Source organism: Calliopsis andreniformis, chromosome 5 (assembly GCF_051401765.1).
Source record: "Calliopsis andreniformis isolate RMS-2024a chromosome 5, iyCalAndr_principal, whole genome shotgun sequence".
Lineage (NCBI taxonomy): Eukaryota > Metazoa > Arthropoda > Insecta > Hymenoptera > Andrenidae > Calliopsis > Calliopsis andreniformis.
The window spans coordinates 22,187,599-22,206,182 of record NC_135066.1 but is presented as its reverse complement, the minus strand read 5'-3'; the positions used below and the strand labels follow the sequence as shown (position 1 = coordinate 22,206,182).

Sequence of the window (18,584 nt, the reverse complement as noted above, 5' to 3'; positions counted from 1 at the left end):
TCTCAATTTTCTAAAGATGGAACGACTGCGGTGCCTGTGCACTCTGCGGATCACTACGCCACTCGGTGCTGCATTATTAAGCGTACTTGTTAACTTCGTTTCTCCTTGCTGACTAGGATCTTCCGCTGTCCTATTTCTCACTTTGTCTTATTTACATTTTCTAGAAAAATTTATTACTCGTATTACTTTTACGATCGTATGTCAGTGATGCCTACAAATAGTGATAGATTAACATTCAGTAATCTGTAGACTGTGAATGATTATGCAAATTCATAGTTTCATAAATGTAGAAAGTGGTGGAGCGACGTGACGATGGCCATCGGTTATCAGCGAGAAGTGTGCGGTGTAAGTTGGTTGAATGTAACGTTCAGAGTAAGTCGTCGAGTTCTGCGTTCTTTTATATTCTCATGCGTTTCTGTTTTCCGTTATTATTTAATCCTACATAAATATGACTAAAAAACGAAGCCCAGTTAAAAATTTTACTCTTCAAATATTATTAAATTTTTGGATTGCGATAGTCGAATTGATTTTTTAATATATTACATATATTCTGTGGTTTTGTCATATTCCTCTTTAAAAATAGTAGAAAATCCTATTCTTGGATTTATTATTTTATTTTCTTATAATTACATTTATCCTTGTTGTATCACATCATGCAGTTTATTTGCGTTTATTTATGAGAGCTTATTTGCAATTAAATTTTCTAAAATAAGATAAACACAATTTTTTATTCCGTTTGCATGTTCCAATTTTCTTTGCAAATTTATTTTTACATAATGACTATTACGAAATCGTATTCAGATCATTTAGCAGAGAAAATGTTTGAAAGGAACCATATACCGCGAACGAACAGTTTATTCAGGAAAAATTGGCACTGAAATTTGGCATTGGTTTGACTGCGTAGTGTCACGTATAGGAGCATGGGCCTACCACACCCTGCTACGTTACAACGCCTACCCTGAATGTGAGATCCAGCATACTGGTGTGCGAATCCAAATACAAGAGGTTTAGCAAGGTGCATTGACCTAATAAGTCTAATTCGAGCAGCTTTTCTTTCTTTAGACTATTTCCAATATCATATGGTGAAATAAACAATCGTGGACTACAATATTAAATGTAATGGTAACATATTTACTTATCTATTCAATGTTTAAATCTTCTATCTCCTGTTGTTTTATCCTATTTTTTGGGGCAAGTTCTACTCAGCAAAAATTTAGTCTTAATTGTTACAAAGTTACAAATAATAAAAACAGACAACACTGCACCATTCTTAATAGTAGTTTAAATAACAATAAGTGTTATATCGTGCTACATATACACTGCGCATATACTGCACATACACGTATAATACTAATAAAGTAGATTTAAACTAATTTAATAGAAAAAAACCTAAAAACTTTAAATAAAATGGTAAGGAAATTAACGATCCCTTAGACTAGGGATGCCAAACTTGAATCAATTTTTCAAAAAATCGATCTTTTCATACTAGCAAATTGATATTTTGTTAGGTGATTCGATGTAAGAAAATACAGCTTTCTTGAAAAATTGTCAAGTCATGGACGTTGGTTTGGCGCTCCGCGGCGATAGCTACGGCCGGCTGTTCTACCGTGGCAGCGACAACGTGGTCCTTTGCAGGAAAAAACCTGGGAAAAACCCACGGCAGGACCTGACCTGGCAACAACGACACGGAGGCTCAACACTGAGTTTTCTGCAACCAGGACGCGCCCCATTCTTGTGCAACCTTGTGACCAAGTTAGTTCTTCAGGAAGCCCTCCGTGAATTGTATTTGCTCTACCCTTGCGAAATATAGTTAGAATATCGAAAATCCATTCTGCGTTCAGATTTCGATATTTCTAACAATTGTGAATCGATTTTTCTAATACAGAATCGGATTGATCATTTTGAAAAAGCGCAATTTTAATTTTTCAATCAGAAAAACCTTATTGACCAGTTTTGGTTTTAGCATCAAAGCACATGTGAGAAAATGTGATCGCACGTATAAATGATACTTGCTACACATTATAAGCGAAACAGAAATACGAATCCAAACTATACCGATAATTTGTAATACAATGAGCGATCGGCCCGGTGGCGAGGCTTGTTGATGAAGCGGCGAAGGGATAAGCTGCCGAAAGAAGAGGAAAGGTGATGAGGTGATCGCTTTCTTTTACGGCGAGGTTCGCGAGTTACACTTCTTTTTGGTCTATGGTCTCGTATGGGTTCTCAAACAAGGAACACGTAATACCAAGCAATTTCACATTGCATTTTATAACAATTTTGTACATACATCGATCGTGAATAGTGATTGTAGAAGTGTATTAAAACGTATGCTTTCCTTGTGCAATGCGACGTGGAATGTGTTTTTCCTTAAACTTAGTCAGTATTTTTTCGTTTCAATATAATTGTGTGACTACAGAAAACATAGTAGGTAATGGTGGTGCTTTTATTACAATTTTCTTTAAATCAATACGCTTATCTTGCTTGAAATTTAAAAAATTGGCTAGTTGTGCATTTTTTTAAAATAATGCTAAACGTATACATCTGAGGTTTATAGTTTATAGATCGTGAACTCTCGTTACCTAGATGTGTGTACTTTGCATAATAAATTCCTACTTAATACTTGAATCTTATTTACACATTAAATAATTTTTAAGGCGATCAATTATAAAAATTATTAATTAGTTCTAGATGCAAGCAATTTAACACAATCAAATATTCGTTTTAAATGGCGCTAATATTTTGTAAAAGTGTCGAAGAGTGATATTTGGTTACATTTTACAAAAACTGAAAATGGAGGAGATGTAAGCACTGTTTTATTGATGTAAAAACAAAAGGAAATACAACAAACCTCCGAAATCACATAATGAGAAAACATTCGAAGCTACTTAACAACGTTATGGGTAGTAAACCTACAAACTCTGATGGGGGACATATGAATAATATAGTACAAATAATTAACAAATTGTTAAGTCTTTAGTAGGGTTAAGTAGACATCCCTTGATTCCTTTTCTAGTAGATCCTTTATTCAACTCTTCTTACATGAACTACCTCGCACATGTCGAGCCGTAAACTCCACGCAGGCACACACTGTCTCAGTCTCTCGTCTCGCTTCGCAACTGTTCGCACAGGGCCGTCACGCTCTCGTGTCGGGCCCCAACACCTTCCCTCTTAAGAAACTACATTGTTGAATTGTTACTCATCCGTATACGATTTCGCGTTCGGGTCTAAAGCTAAGCGACGCGGTTGTCTTCGTTCACGAGTCGAATATCTTGATGGGGTTTCGCGTACAATATCGCGGTGGCTTCTTTCATCCGCAGTCTGTTCAGTCGCGGGTTGCGGTGGGTCTTCCGTGCGTGCGCGTCGTTCTTCCCGCGATGATGAATCCTCTTCTTGCGGTGGTGAATTTCTTCCCCGCGACAAGGAACGAAGAGTTGGTGAGGTGCAAAGACAATAGTCGTCTCTCGGTCGTACTCGATATTCATCGCTAATTATATTTTCCTCAGGGCCTGTTCCCCCTTTCCAGATGTGGTTGATGTGCCGCGATATGGTACGTCCATCATGTAGAGTGATTTCAAACTGGTTCTTCGCCGTTTCTCTTCTTACGCAGCCCAGTTCTCGCTGGCCATTTCTAATTTGGACCACGATATGATCTCCAACTCTTAAATGTCGTTTACGTGCACCATGATGACGGTCAAATTGCCTCTTCATTTGGTTCGTGTTTTTTTCCTCTGCTAGGGTGTCCCGCTTTGGCGGTAGTAGCGCCATGAGTGGTGATCGCATCTTGCGTCCAAGGAACAGCTCCGCTGGGGATTTTGCACCGGCTGTACTGTCACACGGAGTATAGCGGTGGCTATACAGACATTCGTACACTTCCTTCTTCCAATTGGTAGTCTCTTTGCTGATTGCACGCTTTATGTAGTCTACCATTCTCTCTGCCAATCCGTTTGATTGGGGGTGTCCGACCGGTGACAGGAGGTGAGTAATTTCTTTTTCCTCGCAATATCTTCTGAACTGGTCGGACGTAAACTGAGTACCGTGATCGCTCACGATCATTTCCGGCGGACCGTATCGGCTAAACACCTCTCTACACAGCTCGACCGTACGCTCCGCAGAGATTGTAGTCGTCAACGCCATGTCGATGAATTTGGAGTATGCATCGACGAAGACGAGAATGTATTGATTATTGATAGGGCCTGCGAAGTCTATGTGTATTCGTTCTCCAGGTCTGGTAGCTGGTGGCCATGGACACAGTGGCACCTTCGGTGGCATCTTTTTTGTGAGTGCGCAGGGATTACATTGCTGGACGAAGTTTTCAATGTCCTTCGTCATTCCCGGCCAGTACACGAATTCCCGTGCCAGTTGCTTCATTCGGCGGACTCCAGGATGCCCAAGATGAAGTGTTTTTAATATCTTTTCGCGCATCCCAGATGGTATTATAACTCGGTCGTCGAACATCAGTATACCCTCTACGATACTCATAGCATGGCGACATTTGCTGTATCTGGTGGTTACTGCGTCGGGTAGTTTGAGGTTCCAGTTTTTCGTTATCGCTTCCATCACAATTTTCAACTCTGGATCCTTTAGAATTTCTTTCTGCAAATTTGTTTGTATTTGTCGTCCAAATTTGTCCAAAATGGCGTTCTTCATCTGCCGCACTTCTGTTTCAACCATTTGAACAGATGCCACCTGTAACTCTTCGGCGTTGTCCTTGCGAAAATCCTCGACGAGCCTTGACAATACATCCGCTTTCCCGAAATCTTGCGTGTTGATGTATTCTATTTTAAAGTTGTAACCGAGAAGCCTAATGGCCCATCGTTTGAGGCGTGCGGCCGTCATGGTCTTCAGGCCTTTTGTGTCCTCTGTGCGTAGAAGAGCTAAGAGTGGTTTGTGGTCCGTCTGCAATACAAATGGTCTACCCCATACGAATTTATGAAATCGCTCTATCGCTGTCACCAGAGCCAATGCCTCCTTTTCTAATTGGGAGTAATTCCTCTGTGAATCCGTTAGGCTTTGTGACATATGATAAATCACATATTCGCGACCATCTTCGTTTCGTTGGGATAGCACCCCCCCCCCCCCCCCCCCCCCCCCCGATACCTGTCGCACTAGCATCTGCAGCAACGATGAGTGTTTTGGATGGGTCGTAGTGTCCTAGTAGCATTGGACTCAGCATGATCCTTTTTAATTCACTTAGTACTCGTTCTTGTTTAGGACCCCATTTCCATTTTACGTTTTTCCTAGTTAACTCTTCCAGAGGCTGTTTTAGTTCATGTAGACGGGGTACGAATTTGCCATAATGGTTTATCATACCCAACAAACTTCTTGCTTCCGCTTCATTCTTCGGTGTGGGCATGTTTGCGATGGCGCGAGTTCGTTCACTATCAGCTCTGATACCGTCGGCATCCACAATGAAGCCTAGGAATTTGACTTCACTCATATGGAATTTACATTTCGCCAGATTGAGTCTGAGTCCTCGATCTGACAGTCTTCGCAAACACTCTTCTAGACGTTTGTTGTGTTCTTCACGTGTTGGTCCTACGACCAATACATCGTCCAAGTATACCAGTACTCCATTAATACCAGCTAGAGTTTGGTCCATGGCCCTTTGGAAAATGGCGGGCGCCGTTTTTATTCCGAAGGGCAATCGTTTAAACCTAAATAAACCCATCGGCGTAGTTATGGTTGTGTAATCGCGATGTTCTTTAGCAATCAGGATTTGTAAATATGCGTCGCTCAAGTCTAACTGGCTAAAAAATCGGTTGCCATGAAGTTTTGAGAATACATCTTCCACGTTCGGCAGTGGGTACCTATCGTCTATTAACGCTTTGTTTAACCCTGTCGAATAATCAGCGCACAGTCGAATATTTCCGTCCGCTTTTTTTACTATTACGATTGGGGTGGCCCAATCAGAGATTTCTACCGATTCGAGAACATTTGAGGTTAGAAGACGTTGGATTTCGTTCTTGAGCGGCGCTTCCATCGCGTATGGAATTGGTCGGCACGGAAGTTGGACATTCCTCGCGTCAGGCGCGAGGCGGAATTTAGCAACGAAGTCTTTACAAGTACCTAATTTGTCGCAAAATAAATCAGGGAACGCATTACGAAGTTCCGTGTTTGTAGTCCATACTCTACCCTTGTCAGTTCGTGGTTGCCTCGTCTCCTTTTCCTGTAACGCGATTCCGCCTTCCGTTTCGTTTCTTTTTTTCTGAATCACCGCGACTTGGTTCGTCCCGTCACGATTCATTCGCGGCAAACCCCACAAATTAAATTTATCTATACTATCCAAGCCCAGAAGATTCAAGTCTCTACGAACAGACACATGAATTTCGATCTCCTCGGTATAGCCTTGAACAGTCACAGCGCTTCGAAAACATCCGCATGTTGCGAAATCATCCCCGCCGGCATGCGAAACTCTTATACCAGACGAGAGCGCTGGTCGGCCTATACGATGCCACTCGTTTCGTCCTATTATCGTGACGTCCGATCCTGTATCATACTGGAATCGCAAAATTTTATTCAACACTGTCGCGTTTACGTATATCCGACGCCCGTGTTGAGTGCTCGAAATCGCTTTTATGGTTAAGTATTTTGTCTGCCCCGCGTAGCAGTCATCTTTCCGCGTTGACCGACAAACTTTGGCGATATGTCCCTTTCTTTTACACTTATTACAAATGGCTTTAAGGAAGGGACACGCCGAGCGCCAATGATGATCGCCGCACCCGTTGCATTTCGCTGGATTAACATGTGATTGACCCGAATCCGCAAATTCTTTAGATTTTTTTGAATTTTTCGACCCGATTTCATTTTTCTTAGTTTTGGAATACGCAAGTGCTGTTTTCGATTTCGAATGAATAGCATTCACTGTCTCCGTTTTGTTTATCGGATTCGCGAGTGTTTGTAACCCCGAGCAAATATTTATGTGCGCTTCGAGCTCTTTCGTGACTTCCGCAAGCGTAGCATCCGGGTTTCTTTCCACCACTCGCAGTGCGATTTTTTTTAAGTCCTCATTGTCGCCCGAATGGCATAGCGATTGTAACAATAATACAATTTTTAAATGGTCGTCGGTCAGATTTGCGCGATCGAATTCTGTCGCGTATAGGTTAATACGGTCTATGTGTACACGTATTGGAACGCTTTTATCGTAGCGGTAATTTAGAATCTCGATCCGGCGACGCGTAATCGATTTGTCATCGTTGAATAAATGTTGTAATTTTCCGATTACCTCGTGTTGTTGCATCTTCGCTGGATCTGTCGGTGCGACATGGTCAGTTAAACGGTCGAATTCGACTTGACCTAGTTTACCCAAAAGTAAACGTGTCTTCATTTCACCCGGAAGAGATGCTGCTTCTATTGTGAGTGTATACTCGTGCCTTTGTAGCCATTTCTTGAAAAGTTTCGGACCTTCCGTCGTATTGTAGACGTACTTTTCGAGACGATCGTTTAGTTGGTTAAAAATTTCCGTATTTGAACTCGATGGATTGGTACTCGGTACCTGTTGTAATTGCGATGCTTGCAATTGTAATAAACTTTTTATCGTCTCCGTTAACTGTTTGATTTGTTCCGTTGTCTCCATCGTGAAGCACGCTTAACCTCACTTTTTCGCACGTGGTTCGTCGGCTATTTTCACTTACCGCGAACAGTTCTCCCGTTAACTCTCCGATTGCGCCAATTGTTAAGTCTTTAGTAGGGTTAAGTAGACATCCCTTGATTCCTTTTCTAGTAGATCCTTTATTCAACTCTTCTTACATGAACTACCTCGCACATGTCGAGCCGTAAACTCCACGCAGGCACACACTGTCTCAGTCTCTCGTCTCGCTTCGCAACTGTTCGCACAGGGCCGTCACGCTCTCGTGTCGGGCCCCAACACAAATAATTACTTAATATTAATATTTACTACAATATTAGACAATGCAAATTTAAGTATTTGTATTTTACTGTTGATTACGGATTGGTTCAGATGAAGAGTCATTGTCTGAGTCTGAAATGATATCTTTGCCAAATCAACAAGGTGTTTCAGATTACAATATAGCTGGATCTTCAAAGAAATCATCGAGTAGTATTTCCTATACAAGCACATGTTCAAAACAATTCAGTAAAAGATAGACTACACAGCTTTCAATAGAGTCTTGTGTAAAGAATATGAAGGATGACAAGGATAATATTTAAAACTGTAATATCTTTGTTTTTTCTATTTTTTAATTTATGTTAACAATGCAAGTTATACTTATTCGTTTATTTCAGATGGAGGAATAAAAGCTGGGAGAATAATCAATGCTATCCTATACATGATTGCAAAGGATAATTTACCACTCAATACTGTGAATAAAGAAGGCTTTAGTCATTTAAAGAAAGCGACTGCACTTCTTTATAAAATTCCAAGTCGATCCAGCATAACAAATATCATAGATGAAAAATATAATATTCTACGCTATAAAGTAAAAGAAAAAATTACACATGTTACATATCTTTCTTTAAGCTCTGATATATGGACCGATACTTTAAATACTAGAAGTTATTTAGGTTTGACATGCCATTTTATTTTTAATGATGATGTAAATTCTACGTGAATTCGCGTAACTGAATTAAATCAAAAGCACATAGTTTAAGTACTGTATTAGAAAGGATTTGCTAAAAATGAGTATTACATAAAATATTATAATGGCCATAGTAACTGATAATGCTGCTAATATTCGAAAAGCAATCACAGACTTACTTTGCATACTTTGAATTTAGTAATTAGTAAACTAATGAATCTGAGGATTTGGAAAACATTGAATGATTAATTCATTTAGTTAAGGAAATCATTAAATATTTCAAACATTGTGTTGTAGCTGCTGACAAATTGCGTAGTTGTTAACAAGGATAAAGCCAAACTACATTCAAATTAATATAGTGAGTTTGTATACGATGGAAATCCACTTTTTATCAACTTGAAAAAGTATTAGTGTCTGATAAAATTACACCAATTTCATTAAAAGGTTCTAAAGCATTTCGTATGCTCCCAGCGAGCCAATTAGATAGTGTTTGAAATTTAATACATATACTGAGACCCTTGGAAAATGTGTCAAAAGGACTGTCTGGAGAAAAATATGTAACCATTAGTAAAATAGTACCTATTGTGTATTGTCTTCAAAGATAAATAGATGTTATACAACTAAGAAGAGAACTTGGTGGAAGTAGTGAAACAGTAATTCTAGAAGAAATATCAAAAAGATTTGGTTTGATTGACCACGTGTCAACTTTAGTGATTTCAACATTGTTGGTCTCACGCTTTAAGAAAATGTATTTTGTTGATCAATTAGTTTGCTCTGAGCCTATGACAAAAGTAATGAGTATTATCAGGATTGATTATCGGTAGAGGTGATAGAACGAGAGACCTTCCCTGCGTCCAGCTGCCGTGAGCTCGAGGCAGGGCAACCTGATAACTTCGCCGTATTCGCCCTGCAAGTCGCTCGACAAAAGGGACAAATTGTCCAGATGGGCCCCAGGCACTTTCCTGTCAACTACAACGAAAAACTAACGACGATATGCGACCCTCGCAGTGCAGGTACGGCGGTAAACCTCGACTAGCTCGGCGGAAGAGGAAAGGTCGTGGTTCGGACGCGCAGAGGAATCAAGCCTTCACAGCAAGACAGAAACGAAACGCCGATTATCTTCCACAGATGTTTATTCGATATTACGGGACCGTGCAGACGGCACGGTTACGGAAGACTACAGGTGGTCGGTACAGAAACAAACACGTGTCCTAATAACTTCGGCACACGCGGACTCGCCCGTTACAAAAGTTGTGTCGATCGTAATGACACCGGAATTAGCTAACAAGACGACAAATCACACAATACTGCGATATCAGAGACGCCTTGGAGGAAACCTGAATCGCGCCTAGCACTAACGGCACTCCGTGCCCGGTAATTAGACCAAGGTAATCTGTACAGCTTACCCTAATTTCGCTTGTCGTGATTCTTTAGTCGCGTGTCGGTAACGAGTGACGAAGCTCGGCACGCGCGCATGCGCCCCCCCCCCCCCCCCCCCCCCCAATTCGCGGCACGTCCATCCTCTGCGTACTCGCTATGGTTCAGGCGCATATGCGAGGTCCCGCTCCTCTCCAGCGACGATCCGTATTTGCTCGGTATAGTGAAGACTTCCCCAGGACATCCTGTGGCTCCTGCCGCCTGGACAACGATCTCCGGGCTCGCTTCCACCCTCGCCTTCCGCTTGAGCCGTTGTAGAAGGGCAACACCGCGTGACCATCCCTCAGCTGGTTGGTAGATTTTCCTCAAGCTCTCTGGTCCACCGCGGAGGCGGCAAGTCCCTCAACTCCGAGAGTGGAGGGCCCCTGTACCTTCGGTGTGGATACAGCGCCTGAATCCGGAAACTGTACGGCCAGGAGACGGGGACTGCCTCAGGGTCCCTCAGGTCTCTTCTACGGCCCTGAAACGTCGTGCGCGCTCGGCACGGAAGCACCCGAAATTAGCGACGATTCCAAATTCACGATATTTCCCTCCAGGAGACGTCATGTGTTCCGCAAGGAGGCCGTATGGTCCTTCTTTTCGTTAAGTTTTTGTAATTCCGCAAATGGGGACAGCTCTATGCGCAACGGCACAATATTCAATCTAATAAACCAGTTAAAAGTAAGGAAGGCTTCTGTAACGTTGAAATAGATGGTATTTGGAAACACTATGGAAAATTAATTAAAAAGAATAAATCCTAATTACAATATAATGACAACATAAGCGATACAAATTTTTATTTGAACCGGCCATTAGAAGACATAATAAATTTCATAGAATATGATTTCTCTTTACACTAAGACAGGACGATTTATTAACCTAAATATTTTACACTACTAAAATGTTTAATTCTATTCTTATAATCGTATAAATTTCAGTCTTTTGATGAAAGACATTCTTATAAGTATATGAGTTAGTAATGGTCACGAAGTTCTATATATCAATCGAATATTAATTATTTATAATCCGCGCAGATGGCAGTGATGATCAATGCTGATGTGGATCAAGGGAAGGCCAAGGAGCTGGTTAAAGCTGCCTAGGTATGATTTGGGGTCGTCTGGATGTCCTCGTCCCAAAGCACGGAAAGCCCGCGGATTCGCCCTCCGCGTACCGGCCCATATGCCTCCTCGATGAAGTCGGCAAGTTGTTCGAGCGAGTGTTCGTCCGCCAACTCGAGGAGGCAGTGTCCCGTGACGGTCCTGGTGTAACGGACTGCCAGTACGGCTTCCGTAGGGGAAGATCGACGCTAGACGCGATCGATCGCGTCAAATCCCTCAATGGACACCCAGGGTGGGGTTGCGTTGGCGATAGGTTTGGACATCGCCAACGCATTTAACTCCCTGCCCTGGCCACTCCCTGCTAGGGCGTGTGCCGCCCTACCTACAAGCCGTGGTGTCGGATTACCTGCGGAACAGGGAAATCGAATTCCCGGCCCGGGATGGCACCCAGCGGTGAGTGCTCAGCCGGGGCGTACCTCAGGGTTCCGTATTAGGACCATTCTTTTGGGACCTGAAGTATGACTCCGTGCTGCGCGGGCCCCTCCCCACCGGAGCAAGAGTAGTTTGCTACGCGGATGACACGCTCCTCGTAGTGGTGGGGAGGGAATGGACGAGGACTGTCCGTCTGACCGAGATGGCCTTGGCCCTGGTCGTCGCCAGGATCCGAACCTTGAGGCTTCGGATCTCGCCGCAAAAGACTGAGGTAATCTGGTTTCACGGTCTGCCTCTGTGGCGGCGTACCCCCCAGGGTCGGATCTGGGTGGGTGATGCCTGCATCCAGAGGGGAAGGTTCGAGTCGGGGGAAGGTTCAAGTACCTCGGCCTGGACATCGATAGCCGCTGGTGCTTTGAAGGACACTTCGACCGCATCGTCCCCCGGGTTGTGGCTATGTCGACCATGCTTGGTCAACTTTTGCCCAACGTCGGGAGACCGAACCAGAAGGTACACCGCCTATATGTGGGAGTGGTGCGGACCATGGTCCTATATGGGTGCCCCGTTTGGGACCGCGGCCCGGTGGTCAGCCGGAGCGCGCGGCGCATGTTGCCATCCGGGTCGTCCGTAGCTACCGCATCCTATCCCACGAAATGACAGCGGTCCTGGCGATTGTCGTCCCCTTCGATATCCAGATGGAGGCAAGCGCCGATGTATATCGGCGCCTGCAAGCCCTCCGCCTGGCTGGGGACGGCCCGCCAGACATGTCGGTCGAGTCTGAAATGAGGCGTCAGTCTCGAAGATCCACCCGCGAATGCCCAGCTTTGACAGCTGGCTGGACCGTGAGCACGACGGGCTCACCTACCGGATGACCCAGGTGCTCTCCGGGCACGATTGCTTCGGAGAGTACCTGGAGAAGATTGGTGCCGAAGCGACGACCAGGTGCCACCAGTGCGGCGCGGAGCTGGACTCCGCGCAACACGCACGTCCCTCGGCCTGGCGGAAACGCAATCCGCCCGGCAGAAAGAGGCGGTACCCGCGCACTAAGACTCTCGGCTGCGGGCTCGGCCGATTGAGCCCGCCAGCCGTGCGCGGGGCCGCCAGGGTCTGTGGTCATCGGGTTGGAGACCCGGTGGCCTCCATTCAAAAGGCCCAGAAGGGGTGTCGTCGAGGGTGTGACCCCCTTGGCGGCGCCAATCCCATAAGGGAAAAAAGGGGTCGCGGGCGCTGGGCGCGCAGCGCGAAGCGTCCGCGGCCAAGTGGCGAGGTCAAGCTCTCCACCCAAGCAGGCACTCCGCCGCGCCGCAAACTGCGTGGTGGAGCTAGCGCGGGAGGCTCCGGAAGTGTTCGCAAGAGTTGCCGGAGTCCCCCTCATGCGCCTACTTTGGCCACCGTGGACTTTTAGTAGGTGCAAGCCCCACAGTACCCCCCCCCCCCCCCCGGGGTGTGCTTTAGGAATTTCTCCACGTTAAAAAGAGAGAAAAAAAAAATGGGGTCGTTTGGATTCAGAGCGAGAACTGCGCTGCGTACTACTACTGTATTCGTTCCCTCTATCTCTCTGGTGCTGGCGCCGCCTTATTTATACCAGAAAATTGTCTTCCTCTTTTGGGCTCGATGACTGCCCTCGATGTACGGGTAACGTGGTTTTGCGCCTGCGTGTTCAGGAGTCATCACAGTGCTCTTGGTTGATTCGGACGTCTTGGTGCATCCGCCTGTTGGTGGTTGCGCAGGCGTATTGAGAGTATTGCTCGCCGATTGGTTTGCGAGGTCGCTGCTTGATCGTCGTCGTGTCGTCAATGCGTGTCAACCATCGCACGCCATAGGGTGTCGTTTTGGTGACGTACTGATTTTGTGCGCATGCGTAATGGGAAACATCCTGCTGTGTGTGCGCAAGCGCTTCGCCCGTCGCTGGCGTGATGATTTGATCTAAGGGATTGAGGGTAGTACATGGTTGTGTGCTCGGGTCACTGCCACTATACAGATTTAGCTATCACTTTACCATTTATTAAATGTAGAAGAAAAATTGTCTTTTGAAACTCGATTTCTTCCTAGGCGAAATCGTATCTGGTTGTTATAGCTGCTTCTGATTAAAAGATGGGTAAATTTTGTATGATTTTGCATAACTAAGATTCTGCTACTATTTCAATAAAATTATGTTTATTATGACGTGTTTTTTATATTATTGTAAAGCCTAGAATTATTCTTCAAATGCTGTTCCATCTGTACGTATATAATATACATATGTGTTACATACTGGAAATTCAGAAATCTTTCGCAAACAGCTCGCAGACATTTCGAGTTCCAAGTAAGATTGATAGTTTATTGTCTTCCATGTTATTATTGTTTTCTATTCCTGCGAACAGTTCCTCAAAAGTTCGCGTCCAGAGTGATAATAATCGTGTACAAAAGGAACATATATATAGGGTGTTACAAAATAGTGGGATAATTACATAAACCAGGATTCAGACAAGAGTCCAAACGTATTTTCTATAATTCTCTTGGCTCTGCAAAATCTGGAGTTGAAAATACGAATCAATAAGTGACTGAATAGTCGAAGACTAAATACCCCCGTATGATAAAAGCGATCTTCAGAAAAATCTAAGGGACGTAAGAAGTTAGTCAGGAAATGGCTAATAAAATGTAAAAACACAAAAACACAAAAATTGACAATAAAAACAAAATAAAAAATAACAACAAAAGTGAAAAGCAACAAAAATCGCCAAAATACAAAAACAGTAACACGAAAGTCATAACACAGAAATTTTAATTAAATTTTTAACACAAGAACAGCAAAAAAGTACAATATTATTATTATTTAATACATATTTTAAAGTAATTTGTAAGTTAATACTTATTATATATTTATTTAATCTGTAAAATCGTTTAAATAGTCTGATTAGTTTGAACTGTTACTGGTCAAATTCGATAAATTGTGTTCAAGAGAACGTGGTTCATGAAAGCCTACAAATGCACCCATTCTCATTTCTGCTTCATATAATACTTTGTTTATATGAAATTGAACTGTTGTTTGTAATTGGCTACTGTAAAGTTTTGTAACTGAATTCGCGACGTATTCTCCATATCTTGTAAATTGATCCCGTGGTTGCAATGAAATGTTTCTCATAACATTGTACGCTTCACTAATTCGGGGATCTTCTACCTTTCTCTTTTTGTTATTTTGCTGACAATTTGACAAATTTTCCACTTCATTCTCTTCAATTTCCCTTTCTCTTTCTCTGTTTTCATTCGACTCTTGTGATTGAATTATCTTTAAAATAAATTTTATTTATATAAGGACACTGTCTTGAGTGAAAAACTCAAACAATTAATAAATATTTTTATGAATAACTGGTAAACTAAAGCCGCGCGAATAATTAAAGTTATTTGAAATAATAATATTTTTATACAAATTAAAAAAAAAATAATAGACATAATTAGAAATAATAACTACTTACAGTTTTATTTCTCATGGAATCTTCCGTGGGCCTTACCGTATTCTTGTCATGCAGAAATGAGAAGCATTTGAAACCGAACCATGTCGATGATTCAACTTCATCTGCTCCCATTCCCGATTTTTTTTTCTTTATACTGAGCTAAGAGTACTTTAATTTTTCTCTCCACTTCATATCTATTCTTTCTTATTTATGTGACAATTCTCTTCCATGCATCGTGTTTCTTATTTTTCCCTCTATACTCTGGCAACTTTACGTTTCATAGTATTGGTTCATTTTCGAACATTTGAATAAGTTCTTGCACTTTTTCGCGTGACCATTCCATTTCTACAATTATATGAATATGAAAATGGTTAAATTAATTAAAAATAATTCACAGATGCATCAGTGTTAATACTTGCCGATGTTTAACTAAATGTCTTTATAATATGTTAATTGCTCGTGGTTAATTATAATTGTTCGAGCCTTGATGAATATTGCACGTGGTGTGCCGACTATTTCCTTTCTACACTCGAAGGACCACTCCCTTGCATGGGAGACTAAACTTTATGTTTCTAAGACTCAAGCTGATATTCTAGATTGAAGATTCAAATGTGTCTATCTGTTCTATTGAGACGAGGAAGAAGTGACAAAAATTTCGCAAGCTATTTTCAAAGTCACCTCGGTAGGGAGTTTTTGACCGGGATGGAGCGATGGGATTCATTGCTATTGGTAAGAAGGTGTTGGAGTGGGACTATGGTGGTTGATTCTGGTTGGTTATGGGACCTTGAGATGGAAACAGAGGTGGACGCCTAAAACTATTGTGTCTTGGGTTTTTTCCACTTTCGTGTGACGTAGTGAAAATCCCATGCTCGGCGCAAGGGTGACCGTGGCAGGCAGTACAGTAAAGAAGCCCCTTGACTCTAATAAACATGCCCTTCGCAAATAAGAAATAGAAGATTAGAAATTCTAAAATGAGCAATAAAAATGGGTAAGCTAAAGATTGAAATGAAACGCGGAGTTCCTTATGGCTTCATGATTTTACGGTTGTCACGGTACGGTTCGGGACCCAGAATTGGGGCCATAAACGAAGTACGAAGCTAACTCTAGGTATACGGTACTAACTGATTCTAAACCTATTGAAAAATGCTTTATGATGAGCCTAAACAAATATTTACCTTCAATTTTATTTTTAATTTTATGTTCTATATGATTATTTTCCTGTTCATGGACTGTTCATGAACTCAGAAAGTGGTGTAATGACATGAAAGATAATAAATTGCCGATCGTACATAGAAATCAAATCAAAATAATTGCAAGCTGTTTGGGAACTGCTCGGGAACTTGCAGTATGTAACACATATACATTATATGCATAATATATGTACACAGGTAGGATAATATTTGAGGGAGAAAAAATGCATAAAATTTTTAAAAATTGTACGTGCTCTATGAATATTTATAATAATTATTTATTGAAAATTCTGCCATGGTACTGATCACCGTTCAGAAGAAAAATATTCACAAAATTCATCGCGAATGTGATTCGCACTTCGAGCTGATCTTCGTCCCGTTCTTTCGAGTGGTATGAAAGATGTTAAACTAGTATTTTCTCGCCTCCAACTACCGTCAGTGATCTCTCCATTTATTTCTGAATCCAGTGAACCAGGAGGAAAATAAACGTTTTCAGATTGGTTCTTTCTAATAAAATTATGCAAGTAAGTGCATGACAACACAACTTCTGTTGCAATATCTGGTTTCAGTAATGAAGGTTTTCGTAGCACACGAAATACTACAGACAAGATTTCAAACGTATTTTCTATCGTTCTTCTGGCTCTGGTAAGTCTATAGTTGAAAATACGTCTTTTGGAACCGCTTTCATGATTTCCAGGATAAAGTTTCATTATATTATTTTGCAACGGAAATGCGTCGTTAGCTACAAATACATATGGGACTTCTTCTGATCTTCCTGGCAATGCACTTTCTAGTGGTAAATTAAGCTTTCCATTGGTTAATGCAGAAGAAAAACAATTCTTCCACACGCCTCCGTCGAAAATGCGACCTTGACAGCCAACGTTTATATATAGGAAAAAGTAATTTGCATCAGCGATTCCAAGCAATATAATACTGTAGGATCCTTTATAATTATAGTACTCTATACCACTATTTATTGGAGCTTGTAAAATGATGTGCTTTCCGTCTATCGTGCCTATACATTTCGGAAAATTCCATTTGTTTTCAAAATCGATAGTTACGTTATGCCAAGCTTCGGAAGTTCTTGGTTCCTAAAAAATTGAGAAAAGTGAAAACGGAAATAAAGTTAAAAATTAAAATGAACAAATATAAGTAATAATGTTTCTACCTGTATATATTCACGCAATGATTTATTTAAGGCTGAACATGTATCCAACACTATTCGAGATATTAATTGTTTCGAAACTTTAAATAAATACATTAAACAAGTAAACGAATCCCCTGTGACTAAAAAACGCAAAGTTATGGCTAAACGTACATACATGCACTGGAATGACCGCTCTGTAATTGGTATTCTGTTTTGCTATAGTTGACCCCACTAATGTCAAAATTGTTTCAAATTCTATTGCTGATATTCGACAGAAATTTCTAAAACCACTTTGATCTTCCAATCATAAATCCGCCAGCAAGTCTGTACCACTATGTCTTTGATGGTTTTAAAATAATTTTTTTGCCACCAGCGCCGTTTAGTTTTCTTTTTTTCCGTTAATAAACGGATTACCAAAGAACTAGCAGAGGCTAATAAGTGCTCTTGAGTGCTCATAATTATAAATGGTTACAACACTTTTGACTGCTCGCATGCACGTAGTGATCAAACAACAATCAAATAATAAACTGAGGAAGTTGATATACCATAAATATAGCATGTAAAACTATTCCTGAACTAACAGTGAACTGTTTGTGCACATGTTTGATCGAAAGCACTTTGTGAACATTGTTACAAACAATGTTCGCGAAAAAATTGTGTAGTGGTTATAGAAAGTTTACGAACTGCTTACAAACATTGTATGCGAACAGTGCTCGTGAAATGTTGTCTAGTGTATATGCAGCTTAACATGTTATGTAAGTAGTGGTTATTCAGCAGATACATTAACGTGTTCGCTATGGCATGGAAAACGTAATTTCATTGTTTATCCGCGGTTCCTTGTTCCCATGATAGCTGTCAGGCTTCAAATGCATTACTCGTTCGCGAGAATAGGTGGGAAAGCGGTCAACTTCGAAACAAAGCGAATGTGGCTTGGTAGTTTTAATTTTCCTGCGACAAATCTGTAGATTTAGTCACGCGAACAATTTATTGTCATTAGTAATATGCTGTATCTCACCGCGTTGAAACCAATATTCCTGGTGACATTAAATGATGATTGTTTTGAATATTGAGACATCACTAACTTGTTATGTGATTCGATATTAAAATGGGTTTTAAAGAAAGAGAGCAAAATGAACTGTTAAAAAAACATTGGAGTGCATAAATTTCTTGGTTGAAAGAGTTTTCGAAATTTAAATAGTAAACGGTATTATAACATTAAATAGGATTTTTGTTATACATACATATGTGTGTGTGTATCTCGAAACCATGTTTTTTACTACAGCAGAAGCAGATGTTGAAAGCTATTACATTATTATATGTTGTAGATAATTTCATAAGGTATTTTTTATCGAGATTTTGTCAATATTTTTGTT

The 18,584-nt window shown here is 41.4% G+C and overlaps 2 protein-coding genes across 2 annotated transcripts; one reads left to right on the top strand and one right to left on the bottom strand.

Annotated features, from left to right (window-relative positions):
* Positions 1 to 11,052: 11,052 nt before the first annotated feature.
* On the top strand, positions 11,053 to 12,312 carry LOC143179669 (uncharacterized). The gene is made up of 4 exons (XM_076378982.1): positions 11,053 to 11,310; positions 11,374 to 11,461; positions 11,503 to 11,797; positions 11,862 to 12,312. Exons 1-4 carry the CDS (start codon positions 11,053 to 11,055, stop codon positions 12,310 to 12,312), a joined length of 1,092 nt encoding a protein of 363 aa, XP_076235097.1.
* A 4,057-nt stretch (positions 12,313 to 16,369) lies between these two features.
* On the bottom strand, positions 16,370 to 17,667 carry LOC143179668 (uncharacterized). Its single transcript, XM_076378981.1, has 3 exons — positions 17,500 to 17,667; positions 17,233 to 17,427; positions 16,370 to 17,155 (listed from the first exon to the last, which is right to left on the bottom strand). Exons 1-3 carry the CDS (start codon positions 17,665 to 17,667, stop codon positions 16,370 to 16,372), a joined length of 1,149 nt encoding a protein of 382 aa, XP_076235096.1.
* Between the last annotated feature and the right edge of the window lie 917 nt (positions 17,668 to 18,584).